Raw genomic sequence first — 14,736 nt, 5'->3', positions numbered from 1 at the left:
CCCGAGACCCAGTCCAGCACCACCATCATCCCCAGCCCCAACCCCGTGCTGCCAGCAGGCTCCGGCCCTGAGCAGGTCCACAGTCCCAGCCCCATCCCAGTGCTGCCGACAGCCCCAGCCATGTGCTGCCAGTGAGCCCAGCCCCGGCCAGCACCACCGCTGCAGCCCCAGCCTAGTGCTGCTGCCAGGCCGGGGCCAGGGCCATGGACGTAGACCTGCTCAGGCCCCAGCCACATCCTGGTGCTACTGACCACGCCCGGCAGCCAGCTGGGGCCGGGCTGGGCCAGGCCCCGGCCCTAGCCACGGTAGTGGTGCCTGCTGCCAGCGGGCCCGGCCCCAGCACAGTGCCTGAGCCGCTGCCGCCGGCGGGATAGGGCCAGAGCCCACACAGGACCCGGCACTGCCGAAGGCCCTGGCCACGTGCTGCCAGTAGGCCCCAGCACTGTGCCAGCCCAGCCGGCACCACCACTGCCGCCCATCCTAGCCCTGTGCGGCCCCGGCCTCAGCCCGCTGCTGCCTCAGGCCCCATCCTGGCGCTGGCGACGGCCCGGTTGCAGCCCCAGCCCCATGCTGTTGCAGGGCTCAGCCCCGTGCTGCCAGTGGGCCCTGGCCCCAGCTCCAGCCCCAGCCCCGTGCTGCCCATGGCCAGGTTCCAGCCCCAGCCCCCTGTTGCCCGTGGGCCCTGGCCCCAGCCCCACGCTTCTGAGGGCCCCAGCCCCCCGCTGCTGGGCAGCCCACAGCCCCAGCCCCAACGGGCACAGTGCCAGCACCTGCTGTCTTCCCAGAGCCCAGGGCTGGGAGACAGCCAGGGCAGGGAGGCAGCAGCTGTTTGTAGCCTCCCAGCTGCAGCCAGCCCAGGTTCAAGGTAGCTGCAGATAGCCACGGAGCCCAGGCTGCTTGCAATAGGGCTTCCATCCTCCCAGCCAGCTGCTGGGAGCAGCCCAGGAGCTGTGGTTATCAGCGGCTACCCAGAACCTGGGTTGGCTACAGCCTGGAGGCTGCAAACAGCTGGTGCCTCCCAGTCCCAGATCCATCCCTGGGCTCCGGGGAGGCAGCAGATACCAGCGATGCTCCCCACTGCGCTGCCTTTGCTGCTGCTGCCGCTTCCGCGGAGCAGCGTGTGAAACCCGGCATGGCAGGGAACAGCGGGTGGGGAGGGGGGCGTGCAGAAAGCTGCCTGCCACTCCAAGCTCCCCGCTGCCCTGGCCACGCTTACCCTGCAGATGGGGGCAGCAGCAAGGGGTTCAACCCTGCGTGCTGCCCACACTGCTCCCGTGCACACAGGGGAAGTGTGACCTGGGCAGCAAGGAGCTTGTAGCAGCAGTCAGCCCCTCTGTGCACCCCCTCTGTACACTGCCACTGTGTCGCACACGCTGCGCTCAGGAGGGCCCAGGTGAGGGCAGCACAGCAATGAGCATCACCGGTATCTGCTGCCTTCCCAGAGCCTAGGGCTGGGTCTGGGGCCAGAAGGCAGCTAAGGCAGGGACTGGGGCAGGGAGGCAGCAGCTGGTCCAGGTTCTGGGCAGCTGCTGATAGCCACAGAGCCTGGGCTGGGGTGCAAGGGGCAGCAGAGCATCCTGCCATGTACCCCCTGCCCTCATTTTGTTTTTCTGGCATGCCAGCACTCTGGCACCTTCCAAGGTAGGCATTGTGGGGAGTTTTCAGCACTCTTGCCAAAAAACACTGCCTACCCCTGCGCTAAGGCCATGGAAAACTAAACAATTATTCCATTTTAATGAAGCCATGAAATTTATCACAGAAGAGATCAGACAGATACAATGGTAGGTAGATCTAAACCACCCATATCATTCTGAAGTAAATCACTGCAAAACAGACAAGCCAGTTACAACAAATACGTGCTCACAAGAACTAAACTCCACCCCTCCCATGTCATCTCTTCCCCTTGTCAGTGGTATATCTGTTTATGCCCATTTTCCACCACTTGGTAAATAGAGCAGTGCAGTCTGAGTCAGGGGAGGAATTTGATATGTGTTCCCAATTTCCTCTATATACTTTCCTCTGTATTCTCCTCTCTTCCTTTCATAAAGCTGTAGGACTAGCTACATCTTTTCACTCTACAGAAAGATGCCATAGATGGGTACAGTGCGGGTGTTCTGGTCAGAGAATAAACATCTTATTAGAGCATCTCTCTAGGTCTGGAATATAATAGATATTATTTTACGTAATGCCCTGGAAAACTGAATTGTATGATTAAAATGGCAAACAATTCAGAACTGTAGCCAAATTATTATTTGAATAAACTTAAAACAAGTTTTTAAAAATTTTAAAACCCCTAAAATTCACAGTTAAAACTAGATAATGTTTTGCTAGTTCTTTAGTTTTGAAACAGCTGCTAACTATAACAAGGCTTTATGCTTTTCAGATTTCAGTATGCCCATTCATACTTGTAGTAGATTTGAAATGTTGGCACCATAGTGGTGCAGGAAATGTATGAGGCAAGGATTTTTAATGACATCTGTTATTGGACAAACTATATAGCTGGGAGAGCTGTTAGACAATCTTTCATCAAGTACCCCTCCTCAGGTCAATAAACACATCACTATAAATCCTTGCCTCTCTTACATACCTGCTCACTTGAGGTATTTGTTATGCACTGATAAGAGAGAGACTGTTGCAGTGTTATCATCATCATCATTATTATTAACAACTTTTGCATCTGAAGAGAGCCATGGATTCTCCATCTGCATGAGTCTCCTGATGTCAATGGTGTTACACCAGCAGTAATTTCCCATAACATTCACTCTATTTAAATAACACACAAGTTTTCTACCTTACAAAAACTACTCAATACCTGACAGTTGAAACTGACGAAGCAACAGACTTAATCCTTTCACAGTTCTGAAGCTTTGTCCTCAATTCATTCATTTCAGCATCTTTAAACTGCAATTGTGATTGCAAGGACTGTAACTGAAAAAAATAAAATGAGACTCATCTTACAATAAACACCACACAACTTGGAAGAATGACATATTCCAAATATCTATGGTATTCCAAGACAACAATGCAACTAACTGCAATCTATGAAAAAAAAAAAATCCGTCAAACCTCTCCTATACAATTCAAAGTGACAGTTATATAAGGGCATATGTAGTACAGAAAATATCAGAATAATAAAGCAGGTTCACCATGACGGTTATAAGCAACAACTGTCACCAAGTGAGACTGCTTCAGTAAGGACCTTACTCATGGAGTAAACAGCAGCCACTATCACCACCACCTTCTGCAGGGCACTGGAGAAAAACTGAGAACGTAAGAAACAGAAATTGGATAATAGAATCATAGATTCTGTGCTCTTAAATTTTTCCATTATAAGGCTGCCATTCTGGGTGCCCACATTAATCACTTAAGTTTTGCTCATGTACAGTGTAGTTTCACTCAGAAAAACCTCCCCTTTTTCACATAATTCAGTGATCTAGTTTTAGCTATAAATAATTTTGCAGTATAAAGAACATGTACCGGATTAGAGGAAAAGTTAGTCTACATGTCCTTCCCTTGACTTCACAATGACTGTGGCTTCAGCAACATATTAAGTAATCAGTAAAGAAAACAGCTTTTCCATGCAAACTGTTAGATAGCTGAAGCAGTTGTCCTTCACAGACCTTTTTGGAAAACTCTCTCTCTTTTTCGTTCAGGGTCTGGGTTTTCTCCTTTTCCAGTAACATATTTGATCTTCTCTGTTCCTCCATGGTAGACTCCAACTGCTGCATTGAGTCCCGCAAAACTTTAATTTCTCCATTTTTAAAAATGATTTCATCCTGCATTTCTTTCAGCTGCAAATATCAAACACACTCTATTACAGCATACCTTTAAGAAACATGGATGTATACCACTATGGATTAATTAAGTCAAAAAAGGGTCATCCCAGAAGGCTGCAACATCAAAACATTATGAACAGGAGACATTAGTATAGCCTATTTAAAATTCCTGGTGAAAAACCTCTTACACTGTTCAGATAAGCCAAACTGCTATTTCAGTACAGCTTCTAACTATCAAGCCCAAACTCAGTCTATGTTAGTAGATCTTGAAAATGACTAGTCACTAGGTCAGGGGAAGGCAAAATACGGCCCACAGAATGCATCTGGCCCACCAGGCACTTTCACTCAGCCCATGGCGCCCCCCAATGAATTGTGCTCCATCCTTGTGAGCAGAAGGGCCTGGCTTGGCGAGCAGCAGCTTCTGGGCAGGGCTCCTGCTGCAGCTGCTCCATGGGAACATGCTTGGCTTCCCAGATGCCCAGCTCACTGGGTAGCAGGTAGGGAAGTGGCAGGGCCGGGCAAGGGTGAGGAGAGGTGGAGTGGCAGCTGGATGGAAGCACAGAGCACAATGTGGAGCTCAGCTAGGCAGTGTGGGTGTGAGGTAGAGTGGGGGTTGTAGGGACACCCCCACACACACTCCCCCACTACTGGCAGCGGCAGCAGGTGGGGGAGGGGGTTCAGGGTGCTCATGCGCAGCACAGGTGTTAGCACCCGGCATGGCATAGCTCCAGCTAGCACTGCGCGCAAGGGCAAGGAGTGCAGCCTGCCCAGCTGCTCTGCGCTATGTGCCTGCAGCTCCCCCAACTGGCACTGGGGGTAGCCGCGTGCTAGAGCTGGCTGCTTTCTCTGCAACCTGCTGCACAGGTCCTTGGACTCCTCTGGGAGTGGAAGGAGTATTGCCCCTTGTTTCCCCACAGAGTCCAGTGCAGGGCTTCCCCAGTGCGAGTGCAGAAGCTGCAGGTGTACCATGCTGAGCCAGAGGCAGCTGGACAGGCTGCGCTAATGGACCCCATGCACGTAGCGCTGGCTGGAGCCATGCTCCACTGGGTGCCAGCCTGTGCCAGGTATGAGCATCCTCAGCCCACTCCCCACCCCCCATCCGCCTGCTGCTGCTGGCAGCATGGGCTGCATGCCATGGGATGTTCCCACACCCCACAAACCTCACACACCCACACCCTACCCCCACTGACATATACATACACCCAAATATACTCTATGTCCCCCACACAAATCCCCCTACACCCTCCATCTTACCACACACACACACAATGTAAGAGCGAGACTTTATTTCTGAGTTACTATGCAATCCCTTCTATATACATTACACAAACACAAATCATAGCAAATATTTTTTGTAATAAAATTAAAATATGTTATAGCAGGTGTTTGACTTCTAGTGTATGGTTTGGTTTCTTTCTGATTCCAAGATAGTACCACCCCCACCGTCCCAAAAGGAGTACTGGGGGGGGGGAGGGGAAAGAGGTAACAGGATGGATTTCCAGTGGCAAAGGTCAGGAGTTAGGGGGTGAGACCTTTGCTCCCAATATGGCAACCAGGGGGTGGGACAATTGTTAAGGGATGGGGCTACCCATGCAGCCCCTGACAACTCATCAAAACTTGTTAAGCAGCCCTCCAGCCAAAAAATTGCCCACCCCTGTACTAGGTCTATCAAAACACAGACTGGGTCCCCCTGACACCTCTTATACTCTTCTCAGATTATTCTTCCCCCTGTAATAATATGTCTTTCCTTGGTTAAGCATTCAATGCACAAAGGGAAATGTAGTTTATATCCTCTGCTGGGTTCATCCTGCCCTAGTAACATGCAGATAGCTGCAATAAGGCAGTCAAGCAGCTCTCATCAACTCATCTTAGAACAGACACAGCAAGTAGTGCACTGTCCCAAGAATTATGCTACATAGGGAGTCTCATGGCAATTACCATGCATCCACTTCTGACTCACATTCTCTCTCAAACATATAATGAGGTAAATACACAGACAAATTTATGGCATCAGATCATGGCATTGATCTCAAGCCCTGAACTTAAGCAAAACAGATATTTTCTGAATGACAAGGGACAGGTAAGAAATATGGATTTAATGGGAAACAACATAACAGAGCTGCCAACTAATATTTGATTCTCTGTTTTCTACTGTAAAAGGGCTGGACTGAAACTCATGATTAATTAGTGCCTTGTAGTTTCATGTTATATCGGAAACTCAAGATATTGATACCTCTCAGCACAATTTGGCTCCAATGTATTTTACAAAGGGTGGCCCTTCTACCCTTGTGAATAATGTAATGAAATTAAAAAGATCTTCAGTTAAAACTTAAAGAAGACTCAAAACTACTTTAAAAATGCTGTACTGAATGGTACAAAAAACAATTAGGAAAAAGAAAGAAAAGTATCTAACCTTTTCCTTAAGGTTTTCATGTTGTGTTTGCAGTACTTCAAATTGAAATGTGTCTTTAACCAGAATATCTTCTGTGCCATTTCCTACTGAAAAAGAGGAAGTAATACTAATTTCACTCTGAAGTAATATAGGTTATAAAATGTTAATATCACAATATTTTTATATTCATCATCATACATATTAATATTTTAGTCCTGAAGTTCATACTTACAGTTTCCATGGTTACTTTACTAAAACATGCATATAGGCTCACAAGAACACACAGAAATACTGGAAGTTGTAAAATTAAATCAGATTTTGAAATTGTTTCTTTTGCTATTTATACCACAATATACTTTATCAAATACAACAAAAGATGTCTAGAAACAAAAGTGTGTATATACTATCTCACTTTCAGCTGCATGTGTCTGTAATCCAAACACACAATAAGTGTGTGAATAGATTGTGTGAAAGCCTGATTCCACCAGATTTCTAAATTCATGCAGTCATTTCTCTTGGTTTTACTTTTGTTAAAATTTTTTCCCCTGATCTCACCATGAAATACACTATACCCAAATGTTGAACCAAATTCAATAGATATGATCTTTTGGATAGGTAGCCCATATTCCTACCACAGAGAAAAAACTCAGAATACCAAATATTCTCTATGGTCTTCCTCCACCCCATTTAAAATATGAAGTGGATGCAAATTTAGGCTGTAAACCTGCAACTAGATGCATGCACTACCACAGGATCTATTTACAAGACACAAGGATTGAGAAACTACATTAAAAATGCAAGTATGCAATCCAATTAAGGTCATTTTGCCTAGCAACTTCAAACTAGCCTTCTTCAGCTGTAACTAGTCAGTCATTTACCATACAGTTATTCGTTGCACATTTCAATGCTGTTTACTAAGTCCAACAAAAACTATACACACAGAACAAATAAAACATAACCAGGCAGCACAGTTGTCAGGAAGAGGGATGGAGAAAGATGAAGCACAGACCAGCATGCTGCTGCTCAGAGAGATGCCCTAAAACCTGTCATATCTGGGTTGAACAGTCAAGAACACAGATTCTTCTAGTCCTCCCTGAAATACTTTACCTACAGAAAAAAATAAGAGGAATTCAAGGTACTGTACCTACTTTGAAAGGATGAAGGGCTGATTTAACACTTGCACAGCACCCCCAGGCACCCTTGAAATTATCTCAAGACACCTTTGTAGAGAATTACTGGCTTAATTCCTTAGATGGAAGACGTTACATACACAAAGCAGGTACTTATTATAGTAAAGCATTACCATGCCACACACACTTGGCATAATGGCTTCCCTCAAGCTTTTTTCTTTACGTCACAGCATGACTGAACCATACATTTTGTAGTGCTTTCTATCTAGCCGATTGTTTACTTGCAGGCGACAACTCCAAAAATTGTACCATCGAGTTACCCAAACACACACACAAAGAAAGAGAAAGCACCGGAAGAGATTTCCCAACCGATGAAAAACATTTTTCCCTTGTGTCCTGATATTTAAGAACGGCTTCATTGATTTAAATGAAACTGTCAACAGTAACATTTACTACTGAGCTGAAATTAAAGAATGAGACTATTCCACGGCCTATTTCCTTTCAGACACCTTCAGTAGCCCAGCTAGAATGGATTTATCAGCTCTGCCTTATCACCCCACGTCTGGGAACGAAGACGTGGGGTGCCAATTGCCCCGCCACAGGCCCACGTACTGGCTTGCACATACCAAGCCCGGCTTTGGCATTTTGTTCAGCGCTGGAAGCATCGTTCCACGGTCTAACGTTCACAGACTTCTGATGGATGATGTTTAGCATTAAGGACGGCCTGACATCCTGCTCCGGTTTCTTAACGTTTGTACTAGGAAGGGTATTTGAGTCCCGGCCTTGTGACAGTGCCTGGGAGGCAATTATATCAATTTCTTCCAAGTCAGCAGCAGTGAAGTCATCATTATCACCAAAGAGATCTTCTGCCTTCTGGGCCATCCCCACATCAACACTTTTGTAGCGCTTGTTGGGTGGGAAGCCGACCCCGGCGGTAGCCCCCTGCCAGGTGGAAGGTGACGAGAGAACCTGCGTCGGATCCACCCCGTAGAGGAAGGCGCCGCTCCGCTTCTTGTTTCCAGACGAGCGGCTCAAGGCCATGCTGTCCCGGCACCTGCCTGCAGAGCCAACGCTCGGCGCAGCCTGCCACAGACGCGGAGCCGCAGGACAAGGGCCGCTGAGCGTCGGGCAGCGGCCGCGCCGCAGGAGCCCGGCGGGGCCCAGCCTCGCAGACTGGACGGGGCTCAGAGTGCTGGCTCCTGCCAGTCGGGACAGGTAGCCCGGGATGCGTCGTGTGCGCCCTCGGCCAAGTCACGGCCCCTCCGCAGGCAGACGGTCGGGGAGCGCTGCTCCCCTGGAGCAGAACCAGCCACCGCTGCCAGCACTGGAGCAGCTTCCCGACCCGCGCAATACGCGAGACCCGCCAGCCAGCACAGCCAATCGGCGACCATTTCTTCTCGTTGACCAATCAGAGAAGCCCCAGGCAGAATCACTCCGGCCGGGACCTGCAGAGGTCAAACAACAGCAGTCTGGGAAATGTTAGTAATAAAAGTCTTTACGATTGGCAGTTAGAAGCGGCTTTGTGAGGCTGTCCCTGATTGGCAACGGCATCTCATGAAAGGAAGCGAGGCTTCCAGCACTTTTTGGCGCCCTTAAGCGCTGCGCCAGATGGGCCGGGCCGGGCCGGGCCGCGCCGCGCCGCGCCGCTTGTGGTTTAAGCACGGAGCTCTTATACCCCAGCAGCCGCGGCACGGCGGCCTGCCCCTGGCGAAGCCTCCGCTCGCAGCCTCTTTCGTATGAGCTATGGTAGCTTATGTGAGTTGGGCAATGCCGGGCGCTGCCGTGTCGCCTTCTGCAGAGGGGCGGGTGGGCCTCGGCCTCTGCTTCTCTTGTGGGCCCGGGACTGCCAGGTGCACTGGCCGGTGCATACTCGGGACCGGGCAAAGCCTGAGCTGGGGGTGTATGTGCTGAAGCTGGGCTGCATTTAAATCATGAGCAGTGGCCTGAAAAAGAATAAGAATCTGTTTATCAAGCCCCTAGTGCTAGGCTGGGCCAGGAATGAACTGTTTTTTTGTGAGAAGTGTAACAGGAGCAAGGAAGAACCAGCGATGTTTTGCCTTGTGATGATGATGGAGTTGTTTGTAGTCTGCTGGAATCCTCCTGCAATAACAATATGTCTTTGTGACCCTGTTGTTAGCCTCAGCTGCTTTCAAGGGACTTATGCTAGGTTGCAGAAGTGTGGCTAAAGGAGGCCACAAAGCTTCTCTAGGATTGGATGTCTGCAGAGGTTTCAACTGGCATAGTCAGCAAAGTAAAAGAGCACAAGGTGGCAAGTAGTGCTCCCACATGATGAGAGAGAGACCAGAAGTTGTCTCCCAAAACTGCACCTCTTACAGGGACCCAGACCCCAGCTAGTTGGCATCTTCCAAGTCCACACAATAACACCAGCCAGAATATTTAAATGAGCAATGTATACATATTGGGTATAAACAGAAATTTTAGGAAAGACCTCAGCAAGTTCAAGACTGCCTGCTGCAAGCCTGCATGGCACCTTCCTCTTCCTCCCGGCATCTCCCCCCAGTATAGAAGATAAGGCTATTGTGCAGTTGCAGGTAGGTAGATAGGCATAGAGATAATTGCTTACCTTATGCTTTGGGGTGTAATGAATAAAAGGTTGGATTATAGAAGCATCTGTTGTCTCTTGTTCTAACTAGGGTGGTAGTAATACCATACCTGGTAAAAAGGAATGTGAGATAATTGGGAAGTCAGATTGTATCTTGATTTGGTATAAAAAAAGGTAATCTCTAAGGGACTTGTAACTGTTCCTGAATTCTGTGTCTAAGCTTGTAAAGAAGTCCTGATCATAGACGGGCTGTAGTCTCGTCTCTCTCAAACAATCAAACAGTACTGGGTTTTTGATAACAATCTGCTTTCTTCCTTACACCTCCCGGCAGCCTTCAAAGGATTTGGTGGCATCACAAAGTGTCCCAGTCCCCTGTTTGAGAATCACTGCCTTAGCAGGTAACATCACAGCCTAAGCAATATCATGGTGCTGTGACAGCTAATTTAGCAGAGCACATTGGAATGTCCTGCCATTGTGTCCTGATGTTTCAGTACCATGATGTAGTGTCATGATACTGCATTGCCTTGGTACAATACAGTAATGAATGGCAATGTTGCAGTGACACCATAGGTGCCGAGTACATTGGGGCCCAAGGGCCCTGGCCCCCATTGAGAAGAGGGTAGGGTAACCGCCCATCCCTAATTGGGCAGGACAGTCCTGAAATGGGAACATCAAGTCCCAGTCCTCAGCTACATGACTCAGGGGCAGCATTTATCCCAGATTCCCAGTATTGTACAGGGATCTGAGTTTTCATTTCACTGTGGAAAAACATGGAAAACAGCAGGTTTTCCCTTGCAGGCTGGCAGAGTTCCAGCCTGCGGGGGGCTGTGGGGTGAGACTCAAGGGGGTCCACATGCATGTGACCAGGAATACAGCCCCAGGCAACAGTGGAGAGCAGCTTCCCCCAGCTGCCTGCGGGGAAGTCTGTGGGGTGGGAGTGGAACAGACTGAGGCCCCCACAGTGAGGGAGGGGCTGGGCGTAGGGGAACTGCCTGGCCAGGGGTGTTGTCCAGCCAGGGCAATACCTGGGGCCTGGGGCAGGGAGTGAGAGAGCCAGGGGTGGCTCATCACTGGGGAGAAAGGGGTGCTTTCTGCTGCTGATGCACTCCTGAGGAAGGAAGAATGTGGGGGGCACATACCCCCCCAGATTTGTGCATGAGGCAGGGGTGGATGCAGCCTGGCCGCTGCAGCTTTGGGGCTCCCGCCCTACTGCCTTCCCCCCAGGAGCCCCACACTGGCCACACCACTGTGGTGAGGCACCCCCTGCCTGCCCAGCAGCAGCAGCCAAAGTAGTGGCACAGAGTTGTGCCCCCTGGTGCTGATGAGCTGGCAGGGGGCACCTCGTCATGTTGGTGCGGCTGGCATGGAGCTCCTGTGAGGAAGGCAGCAGGGTGGGCAGCTGCAAGCTGACAGTGGGCCGTCCTCATCTGTCCCTGGTCCCCCACAGACTGCTCACCTCTGCTTCAGCCATGCCATTATGGGAGAGGGAGCATCATCTTAAGCCCCTGCCTAGCAAAAATAAAAGTTGGAGCCTAGGAATGTCACAATAGTTAGTATTTTGAGTATTTGTTGACCAGTGTCTTGTGTCAACTCATTTTGTGGTGGGATGCACTTAACAGTATACTTCAGTGGTAAGTGTGCAGTGAAGGGTACACCATTGTTGTTATTGTATAATTTTCTATAAGTATGATTTCACACCATGAATGACACAGTGGTGTAATGGTGGAAATCGGGGCTTGGCTCATTTAGTTGTATGTTAAGTAGGTCAGCAGATGACCTTTATCTGACCCACCCTCAAGAGGCCCTGGAATATGCTGTGGGCACACCCATGTGCCGTTTGTAGAGCCCTGGCGTGCCAGGTGCACTACCCTTATAAAGGGCTTTAATGGACAGAAATGGTGTGAGGTGTGTGTGTGTGTGTGTGTGTGATTGGAGTCTGACTGAGTGTTTTGGACTGAAAGAAGTCAGGGTGCTTGTTGGCAGGAAAGAGAGAGAGAGAGAGAGAGAGAGAGAGAGACACACACGGAGAGGCTGAGTGACGGATCCACTGTGTGAGCCGCGGAGGTTCCTGGGCCCAGTCGCCATGGGAGATCCTTTGTTTGCTACCAGAGCAGAAAGGGTTGGCTCCCCAGGCTCTTCCCTCCAGGTGTGTAAGTAGCAGCCCTCTGCTCTGATCCGTAATCATTACCCTATTCTGTTCTTCTCTTCTGGGTTATTGGGGTTCTTCTTGGTGCGTGTCTGAAGAAGATTAGAAGCCACTGCCTGAGGTGCAGTCATCTCTACCCCAGTGACCGGAGCAGAACTAAATAAAGTTCCCCTGTCCCTTATAATAAAGTTTAGTCCTTTTTATTGTCGTTGTTGTGATAAGATATTGTTGGGTTAGGATTTGTATAGAAGACTAAGTATATTTCTGTGACTAACCTGTTCTTGTTAGTTTTATAATAAACTGTCTTGTTTGTATACTTTTAACAATTCTCTGAGTTATTTATTTAATAAAAGTGGTGATTAGATATGCTTTGGGCAAAGAACTACCCCACCTTTCAGAGGGTTAATTGACAGAGAACCGCTGTTTGGGCAGGGTTAGATAATTGGAGACTAAATTGATAATTAACTCCCAACAGTAGGATGTTTGTCATTAACTGTAATTAATTATTTATATTCCTATTGAACCAGTTATGGACCAGGACCCCATCCTAGGTGCTGTATGAATTGCACCTGTATTATCTTGCATTTCTAGTAATTTCCTCTGCTGCCTTTGCAATTCTCTACAGTGATTTAGAGGCCTATACATGTTAGGCTTTCCATCTCAACAGCCTCTATCAAACATGATTAGTACGTGTGCCCCAAGGTTCTGAGATGGGTATCCCTGTCCATTTGTCACCCCCCAAACCCTCAAGGTACCTGTGGTGACCTCCAAAGTGTCCTTGGGGATGATCCTCATTTGTGCTGTTCTGGGACTCTCTCCTTTCTTTTTCATGTCTTGCAATCTCTGAATTGTCAACCATACACCTTAGCACCCACACCACACCAGCCCTTGGGATTCTCCCTGGATAGTTGAGGGTTGGTTAGAGAGTGTTGGACCATGGTGGTCTCCCAGTTGCTGATGATCCAAACAATCTTCCCTATTTTGCAGTCCTCCACCTCTTTCAAAGACACAACCCTCTTAAGTGATGGCCAAGCACTGTACGCTGCATTGGGAAATAGCCCATCATGCTATGCTCTCCTACTGCTGGAGAAGATAGTGCTGTCTTGACCTTGTCAACTGTAATGGCAATGTGACTTACATGACATGATCACACCCCGGAGAAAGGCAATACTTTTCAGTGCCAGAGCAAAGTTGCATTAGTACATCCTGAAGAAGTTGGAGTACCTCACTGGAAACTAGGTGATGATAAGATGTTAAAATAGACTCCTTCCTGGAGTGACAGTCTGGTGGTGGAAGTGGTGAGGCAGGAGTAGTTGTGCTCCCATAGCCAGTAAGAAGGAATGATACTTTTCTAGGATTCCCTCAGTTGTTTCTCCTGAATAGACAAAATATTCCTTTTTCACAGCCCTTTCATGAATGAACTGAATAGCTTCTAAATGCTGGGAGCTAGAAGGTAGGGGTGTCAAACTTGTTTGCCCCCCACCAAGCCAGAGCTGAACTGTGGGACTCCTTGTGAGCTGGATCCAGCTGGTGGTGAACCAAGGAGCTGCGGGGGTTAACATACCCTCTCTGCTGTCATGCACCCATGATGCTAAAGGATCACTAAAGCATAATCAACCCAGAGCAAACACAGAATATGTCTCACACCATTCAACTTAACTAAGATCTAACTTTATTAATGCATTAAATGTACTAATAGTTTCTACACAGAGACAGAAAAATACTTAGTTCAGTGGTGTCTCAGAATCCCAGATGTTATTCCACTTCACAAAAAGGTGGCCAATCAGTTCCTGAAAGTAGAGGCTGGTCATCTATGGGTACTGACTGTTTTTTAGTCCAGATGTTGTTGGACAACAACACACACCCAACTTCCTTGTCCCATGTAAAAGGGAATCCTAGCCCTGTTACTAGGAGGCAGGGCTGCCCCTTTAAGACCTGAGTCTATAGGAACACCAAGCACCAGGAGGGTAGGGGTTAATAGCCCAACCACCTAAACTGGTCAGCGGACAGGAAGGGGATAGACCTCTGGGCACATATAAACCCCAAGGCCAAGGCTGACAGAAGGAAGTCTCTGGCAAGTAGCCAAGGGAAGAGAGCTCCTGCATGGCAGAACTATCCAGGAATGTGTGGCTGCTGGCTGAACTGTTGCTATGGTAATGAGGCTCCAGGACTCTACAACGTACCCAGAGCTGGGAGGTACTCAATACTCAAGGGGCAGTTTGGGGGTTTTAAGGAGCCAGAATATGGCTTGTAGGACTTCTATTATGTCCTAATGTGTCCAGGGGGCATAGAGACAGGGAAGACTCCACTGCCAAGGGGCACACTGACAGGGGGTGGGCAGACCCCAGCACCAGGGGGGTGCAGCACCAAGGGGCGTGGCAACAGGGATCGAGCAGACCCAGAGCCCTAGGGCCCAGGTCAACATTTATATACCATCTGTGAGGTGTGGGCCACTGTGTAGGGGAGGTCTGGAGCACTGGATATTGACCCCTAGGGTTGGGGTAGTAAATGGGCATCCTCCCACCTAAGTAACATCATAATTATTGTTCCATCAAGGCATGGCAGGTGAGAGGGGGGTGGGTAGCCTAGGGACAGAGGGCTAGGCCTATGTTAGACAGGCCCAGGGATGGACCTCATCACACCCCCCTTTTACGCTTTTTCTTTAACTTGACTCCTCTGATGACTCTTCATTTCCAGGTAACATTGATTGGTTTCCCTGTGATCATCCT

The 14,736-nt window shown here is 48.8% G+C and overlaps 1 protein-coding gene across 2 annotated transcripts in view; it reads right to left on the bottom strand.

Annotated features, from left to right (window-relative positions):
* ATRIP (ATR interacting protein) overlaps nt 1-8,750 on the bottom strand; it is a 40,052-nt gene extending 31,302 nt beyond the window's left edge. Inside the window, exons 1-4 of one of the 2 annotated variants that reach the window (XM_014595388.3) lie at nt 7,925-8,750; nt 6,190-6,272; nt 3,621-3,791; nt 2,813-2,928 (exon numbers count right to left, since the gene is read on the bottom strand). In XM_014595388.3, the coding sequence (XP_014450874.1) occupies nt 2,813-2,928; nt 3,621-3,791; nt 6,190-6,272; nt 7,925-8,339 (785 nt within the window). In that variant the 5' untranslated portion in view covers nt 8,340-8,750. Of the gene's footprint in view, nt 1-2,812; nt 2,929-3,620; nt 3,792-6,189; nt 6,276-7,924 lie in introns of both variants that reach the window. The other variant, XM_014595386.3, reaches the window with a different exon arrangement.
* Nucleotides 8,751-14,736: the final 5,986 nt, after the last annotated feature.

The sequence above is a fragment of the Alligator mississippiensis genome, chromosome 12 (assembly GCF_030867095.1).
Source record: "Alligator mississippiensis isolate rAllMis1 chromosome 12, rAllMis1, whole genome shotgun sequence".
Taxonomy (NCBI): Eukaryota; Metazoa; Chordata; order Crocodylia; family Alligatoridae; genus Alligator; species Alligator mississippiensis.
The sequence above is the reverse complement of the archived record's forward strand: the minus strand, read 5'-3'. Positions and strand labels throughout refer to the sequence as shown.